This window comes from Lichenostomus cassidix, chromosome 29 (assembly GCF_008360975.1).
Source record: "Lichenostomus cassidix isolate B80296 chromosome 29, HeHo_3.0, whole genome shotgun sequence".
In the NCBI taxonomy this organism is placed as follows: domain Eukaryota; kingdom Metazoa; phylum Chordata; class Aves; order Passeriformes; family Meliphagidae; genus Lichenostomus; species Lichenostomus cassidix.
In genome coordinates, this window is record NC_139509.1 from 3,408,907 (window position 1) to 3,432,410 (window position 23,504).

General features: G+C 50.3%; 3 protein-coding genes across 3 annotated transcripts; all 3 read right to left on the reverse strand.

Moving 5' to 3' along the window:
- Positions 1–206: 206 nt before the first annotated feature.
- On the reverse strand, positions 207–4,456 carry LOC146425988 (keratin, type II cytoskeletal 6A-like). Its single transcript, XM_085041140.1, has 9 exons — positions 3,864–4,456; positions 2,770–2,984; positions 2,594–2,654; positions 2,340–2,435; positions 2,041–2,205; positions 1,817–1,942; positions 1,479–1,699; positions 1,192–1,226; positions 207–1,083 (listed from the first exon to the last, which is right to left on the reverse strand). Exons 1-9 carry the CDS (start codon positions 4,371–4,373, stop codon positions 809–811), a joined length of 1,704 nt encoding a protein of 567 aa, XP_084897266.1. The 5' UTR covers positions 4,374–4,456; the 3' UTR covers positions 207–808.
- Positions 4,457–8,089: 3,633 nt separating this feature from the next.
- Positions 8,090–12,374, reverse strand: LOC146425989 (keratin, type II cytoskeletal cochleal-like). Its single transcript, XM_085041134.1, has 9 exons — positions 11,668–12,374; positions 10,677–10,891; positions 10,501–10,561; positions 10,291–10,386; positions 9,958–10,122; positions 9,724–9,849; positions 9,297–9,517; positions 8,905–8,939; positions 8,090–8,820 (listed from the first exon to the last, which is right to left on the reverse strand). The coding sequence occupies exons 1-9, from the start codon at positions 12,265–12,267 to the stop codon at positions 8,444–8,446; spliced, it is 1,896 nt and encodes a 631-aa protein (XP_084897260.1). The 5' UTR covers positions 12,268–12,374; the 3' UTR covers positions 8,090–8,443.
- Positions 12,375–16,135: 3,761 nt separating this feature from the next.
- Positions 16,136–21,318, reverse strand: LOC146425990 (keratin, type II cytoskeletal cochleal-like). Its single transcript, XM_085041135.1, has 9 exons — positions 20,583–21,318; positions 19,741–19,955; positions 19,486–19,546; positions 19,091–19,186; positions 18,793–18,957; positions 18,200–18,325; positions 17,718–17,938; positions 17,295–17,329; positions 16,136–17,188 (listed from the first exon to the last, which is right to left on the reverse strand). Exons 1-9 carry the CDS (start codon positions 21,204–21,206, stop codon positions 16,845–16,847), a joined length of 1,887 nt encoding a protein of 628 aa, XP_084897261.1. The 5' UTR covers positions 21,207–21,318; the 3' UTR covers positions 16,136–16,844.
- Between the last annotated feature and the right edge of the window lie 2,186 nt (positions 21,319–23,504).

The window sequence follows — 23,504 nt, forward strand, 5'->3', positions numbered from 1 at the left end:
CTGCTGCCCACGCTGGGGGCTCAGCCCAGGCTCAGGGGTCTCTGGGCTGGGCAGGCTCAGCTCTCACCCCCCAGCACCCCCAGGTCCTTCTCCCAGGGCTGCTCTCACTTCTTTCCCTCTCCAGTCTGGAATCACCCTGATCCAGGACAAACCCATGTTTCCCCTCCCCTGGTGAGCATCGAATGATGAGACAACACAAAAATATCTTCATCTCTCTGCAGTTTATTGGTGCTGAAGGATCCCCGGGGCCGGGGCGCTGGCAGGAAGCAGCAGATTCACGCAACAGAGGGGGCCAACAGGGCCACACATGCTCCAGGCAGGAAGGAGAGGAGGGAAAAGGATCCATAAAACGTTAAAGCTGCCAAATTACTCCACCGGGGGAGGGTGGACAACTCCAGAGACCCATTTCTCACTCCTAAATCTGACTATGGGACATCATCTCCTTCCTTCTGTTCACGTGGGCTCCTGACACAGCCAGAGTGAGATGTGGGGGACACACAGGGGGTGCAGGAAACACAGGCCTTAAAAAGTGACAGGAAAAAACAGCTTTCCACAGGCTCCTCCTCAGCCAGTGAGGCAGCCCCAGGGAGCTCTGCAATGCAGGGGACCCGCAGGGGAGATGTTTCACCCTAATGGGGCTCAATGAAGGCCAGGCTGTGCCAGAGGGATGTGTCTCATTTTCAATCTCACTTTGGGGAAATTTCCCCTGGAAACAGTTTGTTTCCTTACTGAATACTTATGGGGATGGAAGGGGTCGTGCTGCTGGTGGGAGGAAGAGGAAGGTGCTGCTTTCCCTGGCGGTGAGGGCTCAGTATTTGACCCCAGAGGATTTGACTGTCGTGGTGGTGACACATCTCCGCACGGAGGAGGAGCCACCCCCAGCCATGAAGTTGCCACCTGCGGAGCTGCACATCCTCCCACTCCCAGAGGAGAAGCCACCGCTGAGGATCCCTCCTCCCACACCACAACTGCCGCCAATGATGCTCCCACCGCCGACCACGCACACTCCTCCTCCCCCCAGGCCGTTGCTGGCTCCAAAGCTGCCAGATCTGCCTCCAGACACGGTGGTTCTGCCCACCACAGCTGGAAGAGAAGGAGAGGCTCATTAAGCACCAGACAACATCCTGGGAATCCTCCAACAAAAACAGAATAAAGGTAATTCTGCAGCAAAAACGATGTGCAAATACTTACAGACATTCACATTGGAGGGGTTATCTAAGCAGAGCCTGTGTAGGGAGAAGAACAACTGTTGTAAATCTAATGCAGTTGGAAAGAAAACTCCATGAAATTCCCCAAATATTCTTTGTATATCCTGTTTCATATAAAATCAATCAAGCCCCCTGAGAAGTATTCCCCATGGGGACCACATTTCTGTTTTGGGGTTTGACATTTGGAGGAAAAGAGGAAAGTAATCAGATTTCAAAATTAAATGTGTTGCAAGAAAGAACCTTGGCCAGGCTAATGGTGGGAGGTCTCACCTGTTCTCCTCCCCCTCCAGCAGCTTCCTGTACATGGCAATCTCAACGTCCAGTGCAATCTTGATGTTCAGCAGCTCCTGGTACTCCTTCAGCAGGCGAGCCAGCTCTTCCTTGTCCTTGCTCAGGGCACATTCCAGCTCTTCCAGCTTCCTCCTGGCGTCTTTGAGGGCCATCTCCCCCCTCTCCTCAGCCTCAGCGATGGCCGACTGCAGATGATGATTCTATGGAGAAGGAAAGGAGTTTCTCAATTCCCTCTGCCCACTCTCTGCTGGAAAATTCTCAGGTCACAAACTGGAGGGAAAACAAAAAGAACCCATGAGACACTGGACAACCCCCACCTGCTTCTTCACGTTCTCAATCTCAGTCCGCAGCCTCTGGACATTCCTGGTCAGCTCCTGGATTTCAATCTTGGTGTTGCGAAGGTTGTCCCCATGCCGGCCAGCTGTGCTCTGGAGCTCTTCATACTGGAGATATGGGGACAAAGTTACCAATAAGTAACACAACTGATCAACAACTCAGGTGTTTCCCATGCTCCAGGTGCCTCAACCCCTTCCCAGCTCACCCGACTCTGGTACCAGGCCTCAGCCTCAGCTCGGCTGTTCTGAGCAATCTGCTCATACTGGCGCCGGACCTCCTCGATGATGCTGTCCAGGTCCAGGTGCCGGTTGTTGTCCATGGACACCACCACGGACAGGTCCCGGCTGATCGTCTGCATCTGAGCCAGCTCCTGCAACCAAGACATGAGTCAGAGACCCCATCTCAAGCCTAAATCCACCTGGGCACCCAGTCCAACCTCAGTGTCCTTGGCCACCCCACACCTGATGACAATTCCAGCCCCCCCAGAGAAGGGAGAGATCCTACCTCCTCATACATGCACCTCAGGAAGTTGATTTCATCTGTCAGAGCTCCCACCTTGGCTTCCAGCTCAACTTTGGTCATGTAGGCACAGTCCACATCCTGAAGGAAAGATCACAGAATTGGACAACAGCTTCCTCTCAACGCACAAGAACTGTTGGCTCTTCCTGTTGGGATCTGCCCATCTTGGAGCTGAGTCCTTCCCATGTCTTTGCCTTCTGTGCCCCACACTCCATCCCTGCTGGTGCCTCCAGACTCACCTTCTTCAGCACCACAAACTCGTTCTCGGCAGCTGTGCGGCGGTTGATCTCCTCCTCATACCTGTGGTAGGGCAGGACAAGGTGAGACTCTGAGACCCCTGGTCATTCCACCCGTGGGGTCTTCACACCAGCTTTGCCCTCCCAGCTGGTCCCTCCCCGTCCATCCCAGCACTCACTTGGTTTTGAACTCCTCCACATACTGCCGCATGTTCTGCAGCTCCGACTCCAGCTGCCCTCGCTGTCCCAGCAGAGACTCCAACCTCCTCCGCAGGTTCTGGATGTAATTCTCAAAGATCACATCCAGGTTCTTCCTTGGCCCTGTTGGTCCTTGCTGCTGGAGCAGCTCCCACTTGGTGGAGAGCACCTTGTTCTGCTGCTCCAGGAATCGGACCTAAAGCCAACCAAGGGTGTATGAGGCATTCCCCAGGGACACATCTCCCTGCTCAAATCTCCTGGGAGCTTTGGGAGGCCATTGGAATCATTCCCCAAAACCTTAATAAGACCACTGCTTCCAAGGTGAAAGGTCCTCCCATTCTTCTCTTTTTTTTTTCCCCAATTATCTTTAAATTCTGCCTCATTTCTCCTCAATATTTCTGTTCTCATTTTTTTTGTTTCTTTGGGGTTTTTTAAGATATTGAAATGCTTCCATTCTAATTTCATAAATTATTTCCTATACAATTTGGGATTTTTGACCACCATTAATTATCAGGAGCATCAGATCCTTTTTGACCTTCAGTCAATGAAATAATATTTGTCTCCGTATTCGAGCACATTCCTCTTATCAGACACGGAAATTATTCCATACACATATCATATATTTTAAAAACATGGAGGATGTTTATAACCAATATTCTCCCATTTCTGATAATTTAAAGGGAACTCATCTGCACTTAAACTGGAATAAGGAATGGTTGGGAATTTTTTGGAGTCTCGTTCCTAGATTTTAAGTTCCTTGAGAAAAAATTATCTCAGAAAAAGGACAGACTTAAAGAAACACCTGGGTCACTGAGTATATCCCATCCCTTTGGTCTGTCTGCACACAGGGCACTGGAGAGAAAACCAAGGACGAATTTGCATCCGCCAAACATGGAGAAAGTTGTTAGTTTTCTCTGTGGATGCAAAATTTTGACATTTCCTCAGGAGGAAACCAAATGGAACCCAATGGAAACAATCACAGCTCAACATCAAGCTGAGGACATTTCCCTCTCCGGGGCACTGGGAATTTCCTCAGATTCCCCATTCGCAAGCAAATTCAGCTCCAACCTCTCACCTTGTCGATGAAGGAGGCGAACTGGTTGTTCAGAGTCTTGATCTGCTCCTTCTCTTGGCACTTCACTTGCTGGATCTGAGGGTCAATGTCCACATGGACTGGCCGCAGGAGGGTCGGGTCCACCTGCACTGGTTGGATGCCTCCGGGGAACCCGGGGCCACCTCTGATGGGGCCACCAAAGCTGCCCATTCCTCCACCAATGACACCTCCTCCAATGCCACCAAATCCTCCTGGAAATCCTCCACCAAAGCCACCAATTCTACATCCATAGCCACCGCCATAAGAGCTGCCCATGGAAATCCTTGTGCTGCCCCCCAGGTTGTGGAGGCTCCGGCTGCTGAATCCTCCACAGCGTCCGCTGCCACCTCCAATCCCCCTGGATGTGGAGAACGAGCTGTAGCTGATCCTGCTCCGGCCACCGCCTCCAAAGCCACCACCAACAGCAGAGCAGGAGCTGAATCCCCTTTTGCTTCCTACGCCGAAGCTCCTGCAGACAGACTGACGAGACATAGCTGGTTCTCCTCAGGAGAGACAAAACTGGGGAAGACGAGGAGATCGACGGAGCTGAGCAGGTGCTGAGGGCAGAGAGAAGTGCTCAGAATCTTCTCTGGCTTCACAGCTCCAGGCATTCCCTTTTATCTGCTCCTGGAGGTGGGCTGGAACAGCCTGGGCGTGAAGAGGAAACAAATTTACTGTCTTCATCAGCTTGGTGTGGTTAACAGATTTTTGCCAAATTGGTGACTCCACCCAGAAATCTGCTTCATTGTGCAGAAGGAAAAGCAGGAGCACCAAGGCAAGTCTCCATGAGTAAGTGGACTCCCATATCTTTATGTCATCTGGTAAAGTATGTTTTACAGGGATGTTGTCATGTTCTTCCCTCCTCCCACCTCCCCGCTTGCTCCTAATGACTCCACGGGTTGTCTGACTCGGGATTTTTTGCCTGACACTTCACATCAGGCAAGGATTTCGGTGAAACCCAGAGGGAATTTCACAATTCCCCCAAGCGCACCCCAAATCTCCTTGTTAAGCGGAAAACTCCCAATGGCTTTCCAAGTGGAAAAATGCCATGTCATTAGCATTTAAAAGGGGTCAGCATTTCTGTTTAATCTGCAAAGAAGCTGGTTAGTTCCTCCTTAAAATCGTCAGATGGGATTTTTCCCTCCAAAATGTGTCCACAGAGTCTGAGTTAACCAGGTCCTGGGATTCTGAGCACCAAAGCAAGAGAACAAGCATGTCCAACACCTTCCTTGTGCTTTTCCAATGGCCACAGGGATTGTAAAGCCACAGAGGACAGAAAGGATGCTCCGGGCAGTAGATGTTGTAATGATGACTGACAATAATGTTTCATTTCATACACCAGCTCCCCGGCGATGGATTTGGATGTTCACATGAAGGGCGTTTTGCACGGACGTCCTGAGCCTCATCAATCAAATAATTAATTTAGTTAAATTTACTAATTTTATTGGTAAAAACCGCAACATTTCCTTCATTCTTAGTTCTTGAAAATAATGAATAAAATTCAAGGGAAATATTTTAAAGCACATTAGCAGTCCAACAATATCCTTTAATTTAATCCTTTATTTAAGCTTCCCAATGGCATGTGTTGAGTTTTCATGGTCACACAGGAGATTTGGGCAGGTAAATGTGGTTTGAAGGCATCCCTAGGAATCAGCTGGTGACCAAAGACATGGCAAAACCTTTGGAAAACCAGTCCAGGGAAACACTTCCAAAAGCCACTGGAGGAATAAGAAATATGAATGTCATTGATTGTCACTGGGATAGGGCTTCTGGACCCAGAGACTTTGCGGAATGAGGGAGAGGGGAGGACATTACCCTTGGAGGGGATTCAGCTGTTGGCCAAGATTATCCCACCCTGAGGGACTGAACAGCTGGCCAACAATTATGCGACCACTGAAGGACGCAACAGTTGGCCAAGGATTATCCCACCATTAACGGGCTAAACAGGTGGCGAAGGGCTATCCCACCCTAAGGGACACAAGTCATGGTTGGCCAAGGGTTATGCAGAGGTGTGTTCCTGCTGCTGGAGAATGGGCAGCATGGAGGGAACAGCCTCCCTTCCAAAAGCAGATGCTTGGAATCAAGATGGGCTGGTTTCTCTATAGTCATCTCTCAGACGGAGATTTAAGCACTCCAGACCATCCTGCAGCCCAGCGCACTCAGCTTGTAAAGAGCAGCCCAGGGGAGCTGCAGAGTGGCTCAGGTCTACATGGAGAAAACAGGTCATCCCTTCTCCTGGCCTCCCTCCTGATTGCCAAATGTGCAGAACAAAGGCACCAGGACTTCACTAGAACATCCCACAAGGAGGTTCCACAACGAGGGGGAAGATCTGCAAAGTCAGCCAGATGCTAGGGTGCTGACCACACTCAGCTCCTGCAGATAAGACGCCCAGATTGAGTCACTCTGACGTCTTCAGACAAGATGTGCAGATTATTTCAAACCTGGAGTCACCTGAGCCTCCTGCAAGTAAAACTTGACAGGCAACCAGGCTCCAACTGTGCCCTCAGATCTCTTGCCTCTTGCACAAAGAGCTGTGCACAGCAGAAACATCAACAGCAGGGGAAATGTGAACTTGGCAGAAAAAATGGATAGAGACTGAGCTGGGCTCTGGCTTCACATCTCCCACTGGCAAGAGCACGGAGGAGGTGTTGTAACGACTCCTCACAGCAGCTCTACAACGCCGTGTAAAATTCGCTGTAAAGTTTAGAAGAAACAGACTCTTAAAATTAAGCAGCGAAACAGGTGATTAAGCACCAATACAGGTGACTCTTGCCCCAAGCCAAACCTCAAAGTGCTCCTGGCATAACACCAGCTTTGCTCAGGCATTGCCTACTCAGCATCTTTATTTGGGCCAAACCCAGCCACAATCCCAGCTCCGGCACCCTTCAAAGTGGGGAGAATTCCCTTTTCCAAGAGCCCGCTTCCTTTCCTGGACTTCTTCCTCAGTCTACAACTTCCTGACCCACTCTGGGAACACCAGCAACTCCCAGAGGCTGCTGTGGGACTCCTGAGCCACCACTGACAGTGATTTCTGCCTCTTTGATCTCTCTGGGTGGTGGAGGAGCCACAGCACAGCTCAGATCAAACACTCCAGACTCCCCTCCCAAATCCCCTTCTGAGCTCCTCCAAATCTCTCTGTCCTGCTCTTGGAGCAAGGAAGAACCACTGGGGGAGTAAATCAGCTTCTCAGGGAGAGGATGGTAGCTGAGCTCCCAGGCTGGGGATGAATCACACCTTCCCAGCCTGTTGTGTTCCCACGGCTGGTCAGGGATTGTTCATGGCTCTCTGGTGCTCTCAGGGTGCTGAGCTTTACATCCCACCTGGCCATAGCCCAGGTGTGCACCAGAGGCCAGTGTTTGGCCGACATCCTGATCCATTCTTACCCATGTTCACCTGCTCTCCCACCCAAGGGGCTCCTACCCTGCCACCCCCTCACCACCATTTGGAGGCAGGAAACTCAGATGAGACTGATCCAGTATCTGATCCCACTTCTTGCCACTGATTCCTGTCATCAGTCAGCCTATGTGGGTCTCCCCTGGTCTGTCCATGAGGCACTGGGAATGTTCCTGCCTAAATCCCAAGACATGCTGTTGGGGGTTTCAGCAGACCTTTTGCAGAGCTTCCAAAATTCAAGAGGGATTGAAAAAAACCCGCTCCTAGAGCTTCAGGAATTGGAGTGGTGCCACATGCGGAGAGATGTGATGTGGTCATTGAGGCACGGAATGCCTTTATGTGCCTAAAGCTGAGAAAAAAAAGGGGGACATGGCAGCCTGTACTTGCTCAGTGACTGGGAAGGTGCTGGACCACTCTGTGTTGGAGGTTTCTAGACACAATTGCAGATATCTGCTGTGAGAATGACTCTACAGGATTCCAGGGATGAGCTGAGTGATTCACTATGTCAGGAGATGCCTGAAAATTAAGCAGGTTCATGTATTCTTCAGTTTGGACTTCTGCTTGCTCACAGTTGCAGAGCCTTGTGTGAACTGAGCATCCAACACCCACCACCTGGACTTGTGCCTTCAAGTGAGAGTCAAAGTCATCACCCAAGCTGGGATGCCTGTCCTGATCCATACCCACCTGTTTGCTTCCATCAAAGCACAGGTACAACATGTTGGGCAAAGAACGACCCGCAGCTTCCCAACAAGCTCCTTCCCCAAAGAATGGACTACCCTGCCCAGAGTGGCTCCCGAAGCAGCGACACAACATCATGAATGTTCTCTGCAATTTATTGGGAACAGCAACATCCCGGGAAAGGACGGCAGGACACACACACAGGAGAAGGAAGGTGGGGACACGGAACAGGAGGAGTTTTATACACATTTGCCACAAGAAATGTACAACACAGCAAGGAAGGCAGAGCAGCCCCTCCTGCCAGGCAGCTCCCCGTGCCAGGACATCCACAGAATCACCAGCAGACCCCTGGGTAGGACCAGGAGCTGGGACAAGCTGGGTGGGAGGGACACAGTTCATCCCATTGCGGGGCACCAGAGCTGGGCTTCGGGAGGCTGGGCTGCTGCCGGGAGGAGAGAGGAGATGCTTCTTTCCTTGTCAACCTTTGGGGCTCAGAATCTCACTCCCGAAGATTTGACCGAGGTGGTGGTGACGCATCTCCGCACGGAGGATGATCCCCCGCCAGAGCCAGACATCTTTCCACTTCCAGAGGAGAAGCCGCCGACGAACATTCCTCCCCCCATCCCACAGCTGCCACCCATACTGCCTCCTCCAAAGTTGCTGCCTCCTCCACAGATGCCTCCTCCTCCCATTCCTCCTCCCATGCCACTGCCGCCTCCAAATCCTCCTCCCATTCCACAGCTGCCGCCTCCGAATCCTCCTCCCATGCCGCTGCCTCCGAATCCTCCTCCCATTCCACAGCTGCTGCCTCCGAATCCTCCTCCCATGCCTCCTCTGCCTCCGGAGACAGTGGTCCTGCCCACCACAGCTGGAAGAAAAGCACAGGTTACTCACCTGTTGCCCAAAAGAACAAGTTCTACCACTTCTGAAGGACCCCAAGGCAAATACTCACAGACATTGACGTTGGACATACTGTCGTTGCACAGCCTGTGAAGGAAAATGGGACTAGTAAATCCTCTGGGAAGTGCATGGCCCTTCAGCTGAGAATTTCCCATTTTTGTACGAGTTTATATTTCTCAATTTTTCTTAAAAGAAATGAGGAACCTATTCAATAATTTTTTCAGAATTTTTCTATTATTGTCTAAATTAATGAGCATCCTTTACCTTCGCATTCTTTTCAGATGGAAAACCAACTTAAGTATGGTTTTGCTTAATATAATTAATATATGCTTGGAAATTACAGCATGAGTGACACAAAATCAATCTTTAGTGTGGATTCAAAGGTTTTACCCACATGTCGTATAATCTACCAATAATTTAGTCAAATAGATGCCAATTAAGTACCTGTTCTCCTCCCCCTCCAGCAGCTTCCTGTACATGGCAATCTCAACGTCCAGTGCAATCTTGATGTTCAGCAGCTCCTGGTACTCCTTCAGCAGGCGAGCCAGCTCCTCCTTGTCCTTGTTCAGGGCACATTCCAGCTCTTCTAACTTCCTCCTGGCATCCTTGATGGCCATCTCCCCCCTCTCCTCAGCCTCAGCAATGGCTGCCTGCAGCTGCTGGTTCTGGGGAAAAAAATAGTTTGTGAGATCCGTTCTGCCCACCCTTCAGTGGAGCAGCCTCATGGCACAAACTGGAGGAAAAATAGACAGAAATAATCCCTCTCCTACGAAGGGCATGAATTTCCAGGGCCACTTTTCCCTCTCACCACCCAGCCCCATCCTGACCAAGCCCATGGCCATAACCAAATGAGATGGCGATGGTACTTTACCTGCTTCTTCACATTCTCAATCTCAGCCCGCAGCCTCTGGACATTCCTGGTCAGCTCCTGGATCTCCATCTTGGTGTTGCGGAGACTGTCCCCATGTTTTCCAGCAGTGTTCTGGAGCTCTTCATACTGGAGATGTGGGAACAAAGTTACCAATCAGTGACACAACTGACCAAAAGCTCCAGTGGTTTGAACAGTGGGGACTGTCCCAGGAGCCTCAACGCCTTCCCAACTCACCCGACTCTGGTACCAGGCCTCAGCCTCAGCTCGACTGCTCTGGGCGATCTGCTCATACTGGCGCCGGACCTCCTCGATGATGCTCTCCAGGTCCAGGTGCCGGTTGTTATCCATGGACACCACCACGGACAGGTCCCGGCTGATCGTCTGCATCTGAGCCAGCTCCTGCAACCAAGACATGAGCCAGAGGACCCATCTGAGGAGGGGAGGAAAGAGCAGCAGCTCCAGGCAGCCTCTCCAGACCAAACCTACAAGGACGCCCAGTCCAACCACAGTGTCTTTGGCCACCACACCCTCATTAAGACTTCGCCCAGGGGAAGGGAGAGATCCTACCTCCTCATACATGCACCTCAGGAAGTTGATTTCATCTGTCAGAGCTCCCACCTTGGCTTCCAGCTCAACTTTGGTCATGTAGGCACAGTCCACGTCCTAAAGGCAAGACCCCACTGATGGATATTGGCTTCCTCTCATCCCAGAAAGCTGGTGGCACCCAAAGCTTCCTGTCCCCCCACACTCCATCCCTGCTGGTGCCTCCAGACTCACCTTCTTCAGCACCACAAACTCGTTCTCGGCAGCTGTGCGGCGGTTGATCTCCTCCTCATACCTGTGGTAGGGCAGGACAAGGTGAGACTCTGAGACCCCTGGTCATTCCACCCATGGGGTCTTCACACCAGCTTTGCCCTCCCAGCTGGTCCCTCCCCGTCCATCCCAGCACTCACTTGGTTTTGAACTCCTCCACATACTGCCGCATGTTCTGCAGCTCCGACTCCAGCTGCCCCCTCTGCCCCAGGATTGAGTCCAACCTCCTCCGCAGGTTCTGGATGTAATTCTCAAAGATCACATCCAGGTTCTTCCTTGGCCCTGTTGGTCCTTGCTGCTGGAGCAGCTCCCACTTGGTGGAGAGCACCTTGTTCTGCTGCTCCAGGAATCGGACCTAAAGCCAACCAAAGGTGTGTGAGACATTCCCCAGGGACACATCCCACTCCTGGGAGGTTTGGGAGCCCAGAGAGTTGTTCCCAACCTATGGCTCATTCTAGCATTCAAGCTCCTGAAGTACATGAGAAGCATTATTTAATTTATTTATTATTAGACTATTAAATGTTGAGTCATTCTGAACTTGTCCTTTGGGGACAAAGAGGTGGTGCCAGTAGAAAACATCATCCCAATTTTCCCTAGCATCAGGGTTGGACTTTGCCATCATTTTTCCAGCACTGAAATCAAGAAAGACGACTTGTTTTATTCCCTAACTGCTCATGGATTCTCTTAGGAGGGATTCGCTACTCGTTCAGTTTCTATTTGAAATTAAAATAATCCAAGAGTGTTGGAAAGGGGCTTAATGCTCTGAAATTTCTAGAATCAGGCTTTGAGAAGAAAATCTCATCAAAAAGCAAATCCCAGCAATGAGAACTCATAGGACAATTAAATTTGTCATGATGACTTTGCCCTGAATCACCTGAAATGAGGCTGCAGAAGTGCCTTGGCAAGAGAATCCCAGAATGTCCTACTGATGCTCTCTTTAATCTTCCATTAGCACAAAACCTCCTCTATTGTTTGGTGCTACTTAATAAAACCTGACTAATTACAATTTGCTGCTGAGGCATTGGTCTGACAACTCCAACAGTTGTTGTTAAGTGAAAAAATTCCCGTTCCACACCCCAGGAGAGTTCTTGGCAATGCCACTTCCAAAAAAACCCTGTCCTAAACTCTCACCTTGTCGATGAAGGAGGCAAACTGGTTGTTCAGGGTCTTGATCTGTTCCTTCTCCTGATTTTTGACTTGCTGGATCTGAGGGTCAATCTCAACATGGACTGGACGCAGGAGGTTGGGGTCAACTTGCACTGGCTGGATGCCTCCAGGGAAGCCCGGACCACCGAAGCCACCCATTCCACCCACTCCTCCACTGCCCACTCCACCACCAAAGCCACCCATTCCTCCTCCACCACCCATTCCACCACACATTCCACCACCAAAGCCACCCATTCCCATTCCTCCACCACCCATTCCACCACCACCCATTCCTCCGCAGCTCATTCCTCCACCATAGCCACCCATCCTGCCACCATATCCACCACCGCCGTAGCATCCGCCCATGGCGATCCTTCTGCTGCCCCCCATGCTATGGAGGCTCCGGCTGCTGAACCCCCCGCATTGTCCTCCTCCTCCTCCTCCTCCCCGGGATGAGGAGTACGAGCTGTAGCTGATCCTGCTCCGGCCGCCACCACCTCCAAATCCACCACCAACAGCAGAGCAGGAGCTGAATCCCTTTCTCCCTCCAACTCCAAAGCTCCTGCAGACAGACTGACGAGACATGGCTGATTTTTCCAAGTGGACTCAAAATCCAGAAGAGCAGAAAGACCAACGGAGTTTATGAGGGCAGAGAGAAGTCTGCAGTCTTCTCTGGTTCCAACAGCTCTGGGCATTCCCTTTTATCCACTGCTGGAGGTGGGCTGGGACAGCTTGGGCGTGAAGGTGGAAAGCAATTTAATATTTTCATCAGCACGCGGTTGTTGACAGATTCTCCATGAGCCTTGCCATATTTGGGGCTGCACAGAAACACGCCCTGTAATCTAGAGGTGAATAAAATGTGAACATCGAAGCAGGTATCCATGACTAAGTGGACTCCCATATCTTTATGACATCTTGGAAATCAATTTTGTCCATAATCCCCCTTTCTGCTGCTCCTCATTGGACTTCCAGCCCTCACGAGTGACTCCCAATAATTCCAGATAGAGATCTCCCAATCAAAGCTCCACAGAAAGGCAAAGTTTTGATGAAATCCCAGCTATAATATGGCTTTCACAATTCCTCAAACACACCCTAAATCCCCTTTTTATATGTTAAATTGCCTTTGGCATTTCAGGAGACATTTCCCAATCCTGAATAGGAGTTCACAATATCAAAATTTGAGGAGACTCAGCATATTCTCCTGCTAGGGAGGAAAAACATCTCCTTGGAGTGTGTGGTGTCACTATGATGGGAGTGTCTTCTGCCTGTGGACTAAATTCCCTTCACCTGCAACTCCCCAAATCTGGGACAACCAGCTGGGGCTTTGGATGATACTGCAGCAGGGGGAAGAGGGTGATTGGAATCATCCCACTCTTCTCAGCGTTCTGAGGGTGACAGGGAATGATGACTTGAGGAAGAACGAAGAGACACATTGGAAACCCTTCAGTGACGATGGCAGGGACAGACAGACAAACACTACGGAAGAGGAGCGACAGATGGACAATTCGAAGTGGTGAGGGGTTCCTGCTGCCCTGGTGAATCCTGTGACCTCTGATTTACTTGTTTTTGCAAAAAAATGAGATGACTGACACAGAAAAACCTGCTGAGAAATGGAGCTGTCACAACCCCCAAGGCACAGTATAACCTTTTGCTTCCAAATAATCTATTGGGAATGGAATGGGGTTTAGGAATGTGGTTTAAAAATATATTTTATAGGATATCTCTGAAATAAACCCTTTTTTTGCATTGCATGTAAATGAAATTTTAGTTAATTATAGAAAATACAAATAATATCAGTGCATTCCAAAAACAACAAAAAAAAAGTAGGAAGCCGAGTCTGTAAATGCTATTTGAGGAGCATTCGGAAGGTTTGATCCACCTGGATATTATCAATTAAATATCTGAATAATTTCAATAAATAAATAGAAAATTAATTTCATATTTTCCTATAAAATAGGCAGCATAAATAATGAAAAAGTGACAGAAAATACACATTCTAGTCCTTCAAAATATTTAAAAAATTAATTTAAGGCCATTCGAAAGATTTATGTATGAACACAGACCTTCAGAAGGGAATTTCAGACTCTCCAATGAGATCTGGGCAACTAAATGGGGTTTGAAAATATCATAAGGCATCCGAAACATAAATGTCCCTGATGGTCACTGGGACAGGAGTACTAGACCTCACCACCTGCATGGAATGGGGTTTGGAGGAGGGGAGAACATTACCCTGAAGGAGTCAATGGTTGGCCAAGGGTTATCTTACCCTTGAGAGACTCAACAGTTGGCCAAGAGTTAGTCCACTCCCAAGAAACTCAGTGAGAGGTGACAGAGGCTTATTTCACACTTGGGGGCTCAGTAATAGCTGACCAAGGGTTATCCCACTCCTGACTCCTGGTTGGTCAAAGGTTATGCCCCTCCTGAGGGATTCAGGCAAGACTTGACAAAGGGTTGTCCCACCCTTGAGGGACGCAAAAAACACTTGCCCAAGGGTTATCCCACCCCTTGGACTCAGGTAAGAGCTGACCAGTGGCTACCCCATCCTTGAGGGAAAAGGTTGTCCACCTTTGAGGGGGACCAATGGTTGGCCAAGGGTTATGCAGAGGTGTGTTCCTGCTGCTGGAGAATGGGCAGCATGGAGGGAACAGCCTCCCTTCCAAAAGCAGATGCTTGGAATCAAGATGGGCTGGTTTCTCTATAGTCATCTCTCAGACGGAGATTTAAGCACTCCAGACCATCCTGCAGCCCAGCGCACTCAGCTTGTAAAGAGCAGCCCAGGGGAGCTGCAGAGTGGCTCAGGTCTACATGGAGAAAACAGGTCATCCCTTCTCCTGGCCTCCCTCCTGATTGCCAAATGTGCAGAACAAAGGCACCAGGACTTCACTAGAACATCCCACAAGGAGGTTCCACAACGAGGGGGAAGATCTGCAAAGTCAGCCAGATGCTAGGGTGCTGACCACACTCAGCTCCTGCAGATAAGACGCCCAGATTGAGTCACTCTGACGTCTTCAGACAAGATGTGCAGATTATTCCAAACCTGGAGTCACCTGAGCCTCCTCCAGGTGAGACTCAACACCAAACCTGGGCTCCAGTCGGTCCTTCAGATCTCTTACACAAGGAGTTGGTAAGACATGGTAAGATCAACAGCAGGGGAAATGTGAACTTGGCAGAAAAAAATGGATGGAGACTGAGCTGGGCTTCGGCTTCATATCTGACCCAGCCAAGAGCTTCTCTCACGGATCTTGCACAGAGGAGGTGTCGCAACGACTCCTCACAGCAGCGCTACGATGCTGTGTTCTGGATTTTAAAGCTAAGAAGAAACAGACTCTTAAAATTAAGCAGTGAAACAGATGATTAAGCACCAAAACAGGTGACTCTTGCCCCAAGCCAAACCTCAAAGTGCTCCTGGCACAACACCAGCTTCTCAGAGCCTTCTCAGCGTCTTCTCTTTGGGCCAAATCCAGCCATGTTCCCCAACCCTCGCAACCTCTTGCTGGGCTTCCAACAGGAGAATTCCCTCTTCCAAGAACCCTGCAGTCATTCCCTGTTGCCTTTCCTGGACTTCTTCCTCAGTCTACAACTTCCTGACCCACTCTGGGAACACCAGCAACTCCCAGAGGCTGTTGTGGGACTCCTGAGCCACCACTGACAGTGATTTCTGCCTCTTTGATCTCTCTGGGTGGTGGAGGAGCCACAGCACAGCTCAGATCAAACACTCCAGACTCCCCTCCCAAATCCCCTTCTGAGCTCCTCCAAATCTCTCTGTCCTGCTCTTGGAGCAAGGAAGAACCACTGGGGGAGTAAATCAGCTTCTCAGGGAGAGGATGGTAGCTGAGCTCCCAGGCTGGGGATGAATCACACCTTCCCAGCCTGTTGTGTTCCCACGGCTGGAATCATGGCTCATCCCAGGGCTGATGAGTTTGTGGCTGACTGCAGCCAGTGGCAGGTGCTTGGCCAGCATCCTGATCCATACTCACCTGCCCTCCCACCACTGCCTACGGCACCACCAGTGCCATCTCCTTCCCCTAACACAGATCAAAGTCTCCTCCACCTGGAGATGATTCAGAAAGATCCTCAGATGGAAGGCCCTAATTGCATTGATTGGTCCAAGGGGTGTGGCACCTGTTTAGTGGAAGGTACCCCTGCCCATGGCAGGGGCATGAGATGGGATGATCTTTAAGGTCTCTTCCAACCCAAACCATTCCATGATTCAGTGATACCAAGTCTCCAACCTGGGCTCATATTTCTCATTGTTTGGCTGAAGATTCCAGCCCCCACCACTCCAGATATGGGCTTGTGCCTCCAGGTGAGAGTCAAGAGCATCACCTGAGCTGGGACACCTGCCCTGATCAATCCCCACCCTGATCTGTTCCCTCAAACACAGGGATGGGCAGAAGAATGACCCCCACCCTCCCACCCTGCCCAGAGCAGCTCCCAAAGCAGCAACACAACATTGTGAATATTCTCTGCAATTTATTGGGAATGGCAACATCCCGAGGAAGGAGGGGAGGCCAGGCCACGGAGGAGTGGGGGAGGTGGGGACAGTACATCTCGCGTGTCACGTGAGCTCTGAAGGACAAATTTGTTATCCTTAGGAATAGTCCAGGTGTGTGTGAGGTGTCCCAGGTGTCACCGAGATCCAGGACAAGTGAAGTGTATGCTGGAGCTCCAGGGAAGCTCCTGCTGGCTGCACATCTGGGGCTCCCAGGTGAGCAAACCTTCCCAAAAGCTCCACCCTGGGCCAGCTCATCCTCTGGCCACCTGCTGAGATGCCCTCTCCCCAAGGGATGAGTCCCGCTTGCCCCATGCCCACCCTGACCCCAAAGGCCTGCAAAGGGAATAGCAGGATGGACACACACAGAAGCACCCCAAGGACACAGAACAGGAGGAGAGAGGAGGAAAGAGGAGTTTTATACACATTTGCCACAAGAAATGTACAACACAGCAAGGAAGGCAGAGCAGCCCCTCCTGCCAGGCAGCTCCCTGTGCCAGGACATCCACAGAATCACCAGCAGACCCCTGGGTAGGACCAGGAGCTGGGACAAGCTGGGTGGGAGGGACACAGTTCATCCCATTGCGGGGCACCAGAGCTGGGCTTCGGGAGGCTGGGCTGCTGCCGGGAGGAGAGAGGAGATGCTTCTTTCCTTGTCAACCTTCGGGGCTCAGAATCTCACTCCCGAAGATTTGACTGAGGTGGTGGTGACGCATCTCCGCACGGAGGATGATCCCCCGCCAGAGCCAGACATCTTTCCACTTCCAGAGGAGAAGCCGCCGACGAACATTCCTCCCCCCATCCCACAGCTGCCACCCATACTGCCTACTCCAAAGCTGCTGCCTCCTCCACAGATGCCTCCTCCTCCCATTCCTCCTCCCATGCCACTGCCGCCTCCAAATCCTCCTCCCATTCCACAGCTGCCGCCTCCGAATCCTCCTCCCATGCCGCTGCCTCCGAATCCTCCTCCCATGCCTCCTCTGCCTCCAGAGATGGTGGTCCTGCCCACCACAGCTGGAAGAGAAGCACAGGTTACTCACCTGTTGCGCAGTCTCAGGCTGTGTCTCCCAAAAAACACAGTCTGATGCTACTTCTGAAAGGCCCTGAGGCCGATACTTACAGACATTGACGTTGGACATGCCATCGTTGCACAACCTGTGAAGGAAATTGGACATTTTAATTACCCAATAAAAGAGAGGTTGTTAAAACTTTAAGCCATGTTTCCACTATCAAATCGTTATTCTGGTTCACCCTTCTGAACCACTTTGGAATCACTAAAAGACTGGAGGAGGGAAGGGGTTGGCAATTCCTCTTTACAATGAGGTTTCTCCACCTTTGAGGCTCATTAATATCTCAGCAATGACAGTGATGGGGCAGCAGGCCTGCCAACTGTAGGGAGCCAGTTATGGGTCCCCAGAACATCTCCTACAGCATCAATCACATCATCCACCCCTTTTAGTCCAAAGAATTGCTTTGGGATTATAGCCAATATTCCAGATGTCCAGTGTAGATCATAACACCCAGTGAGAGCTCAAGTGTTTACCTGTTCTCCTCCCCCTCCAGCAGCTTCCTGTACATGGCAATCTCAACATCCAGCGCAATCTTGACATTCAGCAGCTCCTGGTACTCCTTCAGCAGGCGAGCCAGCTCTTCCTTGTCTTTCTGCAGGGCACTCTCCAGCTCCTCCAGCTTCAACCTGGCGTCTTTGAGGGCCATCTCCCCCCTCTCCTCAGCCTCAGCAATGGCTGCCTGCAGCTGCTGGTTCTGGGGAGCACAACAGGAGCTTTCTCAGACCTCATTTTGTCCCTGATGATCAGTTCTCAGACCCCCAAGAGGAGAAATAAGGAGGAAAATAAACATCTACATGAAGTGAACATGGGGTGATGAAAGGTTTCTGCCCCACTCAGGGTCATTTGTGGTCCAACCTGCTGTCATCTTCCCCTGAGACACATTGGTCTCAAGGTCACAGCCCCTTCCTTTCTTCATGTCCTTGATTTCATCCCTGAGACACCAACCAACCCCTACCTGCTTCTTCACGTTCTCAATCTCAGCCCGCAGCCTCTGGATGTTCCTGGTCAGCTCCTGGATCTCAATCTTGGTGTTGCGGAGGTTGTCCCCATGCCGGCCAGCTGTGCTCTGGAGCTGCTCATACTGATGGCGCCAAGACAGAACCACCCATCAGTGACACATTCCTGGTGCCTCAAGGAGATTTGTCCCCAGTTTCAAGGCTCGGGTGACTATGAGAACCCACTGTGCTGCTGATGGATGCCCAACTCAACGTTCAAGGTGTTTCTGGGACTCAGTCATGGGGTTTTAGCTTTGAAATGGTGACACTAAAAAGCATCTCTTGGCTTCTGAAAAGCCACTTTGGGCTGGAATTTTTCTCATCAAGGTGAATTTTGGGCCATTCTTATTGAGACGCTTGTGTCATTCACCTTAGTGAGTTTGGTACACATTAGGAACAGTGAGTCAGATCCCTCAAAAGCAACTCAATCCCTCTGGAACTTCCTTGCACCATGAGCTCCAGCCCCGTTAGCTTGAAGAAGTGTCTCATCCAGTTATAAATTATTGCAAATCACCCAGCCACACCCAGGAGCTTCGACTGCTCCCTGACTCACCTGGCTCTGGTACCAGGCCTCAGCCTCAGCCCGACTGCTCTGAGCAATCTGCTCATACTGGCGCCGGACCTCCTCAATGACGCTGTCCAGGTCCAGGTGCCGGTTGTTGTCCATGGACACCACCACAGATAGGTCCCGGCTGATCGTCTGCATCTGAGCCAGCTCCTGCAACCAAGACATGAGTCAGAGACCCCATCTCAAGCCTAAATCCACCTGGGCACCCAGTCCAACCTCAGTGTCCTTGGCCACCCCACACCTGATGACAATTCCAGCCCCCCAGAGAAGGGAGAGATCCTACCTCCTCATACATGCACCTCAGGAAGTTGATTTCATCTGTCAGAGCTCCCACCTTGGCTTCCAGCTCAACTTTGGTCATGTAGGCACTGTCCACATCCTAAAAGAAAGATCCCACAGAAAATAGTTTTGTTTCCTCCTGGGAATCCTTCACACTTGTGGGAATCACCGTCTGTGCTGAGGGTTTGGTGTTATTCCCACCATTGTGTTTGTATATAATTCTATAACCATATATAAAAATAATGAAAAATATGTAATGTTATGATGTCATTCATTTACGCAAATTGAAATTAAGAAATTCCAAATATCAGCTGGGAGAGCCTAAAAACTCCACAATTCCCATTCAAGCAAAGGTAAACCCAAATATTGAGGGATTATTTTGTGGTGCTTTTGACTCACCTTCTTCAGCACCACAAACTCGTTCTCAGCCGTTGTGCGTCGGTTGATCTCTTCCTCATACCTATGGAGAGGAAAAGTACACACTGAGTTCCTGGATTTTCCTGCCTAAGGCCATGAGAAACAAACTAAAAGGGGAAAAAAAGTAAATTAAAAATATTTAGGCTGAAAAACTCTCTCCACTATCACCATAAAAAACAGTTGGGAGAAATTAAAGTGACCAAAAAGTTGCTTGAGCTGCTCCAGGCTCCGACTCACTTGGTTTTGTAATCCTCGACGTACTGCTGCATGTTCTGCAGCTCCGACTCCAGCTGCCCCCTCTGCCCCAGGATTGAGTCCAGCTGCCTCCGCAGGTTCTGGATGTAATTCTCAAAGATGGCATCAAGGTTCCTCCTTGGCCCTGTCGGCCCTTGCTGCTGGAGCAGCTCCCACTTGGTGGAGAGCACCTTGTTCTGCTGCTCCAGGAATCGGACCTACAGCCAAAACATGGGGGATCTACCATCACATGGGAACAGCTCCCACCAACACGTCTCTTTCATCACTCAGAAAGATTTGCATGGTGATGAGAGAACCAATTAACTTTTGTTTTTTAATTTCTGATGGTGCCTAAGCTCCAAAAGCGGGAAAAGAAGGAAATTTCTAATAATTTTCAACTCAGAGGAGCTTTTACACGTTGCCCTTACTCCAAGTCTGTCCCCATCAGAGGCAGTGTGGAAATCTGGTCTCCAGCCTAGATTTAAAAGCCTGGAGGTTTGAAACCAAAGAGAAAAATATATAAATTAATACTTAAATGGGAGGTTGTTTGGGCAGAGAGTGGTGGAGGAGGGAGAACTTGTGCCCGAAACCTGAGGAGGTTGGAGGTGTTGAACCTGCTTGTGAGACTAACCTCAGAGTAGAGCTTGGTGCAACAGGGCAGATGAAAGCCCTGGAGACATTTCTTTGATCTCCTGTGGAGGAGAGATTCCCATCTCTTCCCTTAATGGAAAGGCTCTGCTCGAGCTTCTCTGTCTGCTGGGATTTAACTCCAAAAGGACATTTCTGCGCAACTGGGAAGTTCCTCCTACTTTTGACCTTAATCAGGCACAATCCCACCCTCTTACCTTGTCGATGAAGGAGGCAAACTGGTTGTTCAGGGTCTTGATCTGCTCCTTCTCCTGGGTTTTAACTTGCTGGATCTGGGGATCAATCTCGACATGGACTGGCCGCAGGAGGGTCGTGTCAATCTGCACTGGCTGGATCCCGGGGCCTCCTCTCCCAGGGCCACCCATGCCAAAGCCTGGGCCACCAAAGCCTCCCATTCCTCCACCACCCATCCCGCTACCAAAGCCACCCATTCCTCCACTGAAGCCACCCATTCCTCCTCCACCACCCATTCCACCTCCACCCATACCTCCAAAGCCGCACATTCCTCCTCCTCCTCCACCCATTCCACCCCCGAAGCTGCCAAGACCCCCATAGCTGCCAAAGCCACCCATCCTGCCACCATACCCACCACCGTAGCAGCCGCCCATGGACATCCTGACGCTGCCCCCCATGTTGTGGAGGCTCCGGCTACCAAAGCCCCCACAGCGTCCTCCGCCTCCGTATCCTCTGGACACCGAGTATGAGCTGTAGCTGCTCCTGCTCCGGCCACCACCTCCAAAGCCACCACCAATGGCAGAGCAGGAGCTGAAGCCCCTTCTGCTCCCCCCTCCGAAGCTCCTGCACACAGACTGACGAGACATGGCTGGTTCTTCTGAAAAGAGCCAAGAATGGAGAAGCTGAAGAGCTTGACGGGGTTGTGGGTGAGGACGTGGGTGGAAGAAGGGAAGTCAGTCCCTCTGGCTAGAGGGCAGTGGATTCTCCCTTTTATGTGTTTTTGGAGGTGGGCTGGGTTTGCATGGGCGTGAAGGAGGAGACAGCTCCTGTCTTCATCAGCGTGGCGTGGCTTAAGATTTCCATCTCCAATTTGCCAAACATTGACCCTACCCAGAAACACACCCTCTAAGACAGGAGAAAAGGCAAAAAAGATCCAACTGGGGCTCCCAGCACTCCATGGCTAAGGAATCCTGCACCTTGTGGAGCAGCAAGAGCCTCCCTAGGATGCACCAGGCATTTTTTTTCCACCTTTCATCCACTGGGGTTTTTTCCCTACCCATGTTTATCTTTAAATCTCTCACTCCAAAGCCCCATTGCAGGCAGGCACTGTGGCTCATGCCAAGTTGTAGCCTGGCTTTCACAATTCCCAAAACACACCTAAGTTACACCCTCAGCCTCCTTTTTACTTGGAAAATTGCCTTTGGCTCTGAGAATTTAGTTTCTCAATCTCTAGCTGGGACTCAGCAAATTGCATTTTGATGAGGCTCTGCACCTTTTTGATAAATAAAACCTCACGGATGACGAGACGCCAGTGCTGGCACTGGAAATTCATTTATTGTTGGACCAAAACACATCCCGGTGTCTTTGTGCCAAGATAATCTCAGCGCTGGTGAGGAAATACCCCAGCTGGGAAACCCCTTTAGGATTTTCTGAAGGCTTCAGGACCATGAGGAGACACCAGGCACCGGTTGCCATGGTGGGATGTGAGGGCAGATGTAGGGACAGCCCCAGGAACACAGTGGGAGGAGGGATCCCAAACCTTGCTGCCCACATCACATGCCCTGGAATGGTTTAAATGCAATTAATAGAGCTCAAATAATTTGTAGAGATGTGGAATGAGGAGAGCACAGGGCTTGGAGGAATCACCTTTTTTTTCAGCTGTTTTGCTTATTTTGGTGTCTATATGCAAATGGATCTTTGGCAGATGTAGATTTTAGAAAGGCGGGAGTTTGTCGGAATCCTCCAGTTCCCATGCCAGACCGAGGATGGATTCAGACTATGATCCATCACATAATCCCAGAATGGCTTGGGTTGGAAGGGACCTTAAAGCCCATCTCGTTCCATCCCTGCCATGGGCAGAGACACCTCCCACTGTCCCAGGCTGCTCCAAGCCCTGTCCAACCTGGCCTTGGACACTTCCACGGATGGGGCATCCATCACCCTTCACAGAATCCTGGAATGATTTGGGTTACTCTGTAAACCATTTAATCCAAAAATCCATCACAGATCCACCCTTTTGCCTTGCTTATCAAATAACAATTAGTCTCATTTTCTTTTTTTATAGAAAAACTCCATTTCAAAATTACTTTTCAACATTTTAAAGCCACCTAGGACATATTGGAGTCCAAATCCATGGCTCTGGAGGCACCTAACTGTGCTGGCAGCCATCTGGCACAGCTCTCAGAATTCCCACAGGACACATGTTAATTAAGAGCTTCTGGAAAATCCACACCAGCAACTTCTGGTATCGTCAGATGTTTAAATACCTCTAAAAATATCGCCCAGACACCCATTTCCAAAAATGCCTTGGGATCCGGACATGCAGCTAAACTGGCATTTCCACTGGAAAACACAACATTCCCTGTGCTTATCCCACCTCCAGGACCTGTGTGGATCTGGGAGGACTCAGGGAGGTGGATTGAGGGGGTAGATAATCTAGGAAAAGTCACTGAATCATAGAATTATTGAGATTGGGAAAGACCTTCAAGATCATCAAGTCCTACTTTTGAAAAAAAATATATATATAATATCAAAAAGCTACTGTGAGAGTAAAGGAGTGGGGGGGCTGGGGGGGTTGGACAAAGGGGTTTATAGGCAATAAATAAAAAAATAAACAAAAAATCAATACATAAACAATAAAAATGAGGGTTGAGGCACTGTCCCCAATGGCCCAAGCAAGACACACCTCCCTCAGCATTATCAAAACCTGGTTATGCTTTCCTGGGGGATTTTTGTTGGGATTTTTTATCTTCTTTCTGTGGGCAGGATGACACGGTCTGAAAGTTCTCTCATTCCCAGGGGAGGAGAGTTCCCGAGTCAGCAAACGGCAGAGCCCCGAGCACCCATGGGGAGATAACACGGAGCATTGAGTCACGGCCACAGCTCCAGCCAAGCTTAGGAAATCGAACTGCGATTTGGGTATCGACATCACCTCCCAGTCCAAA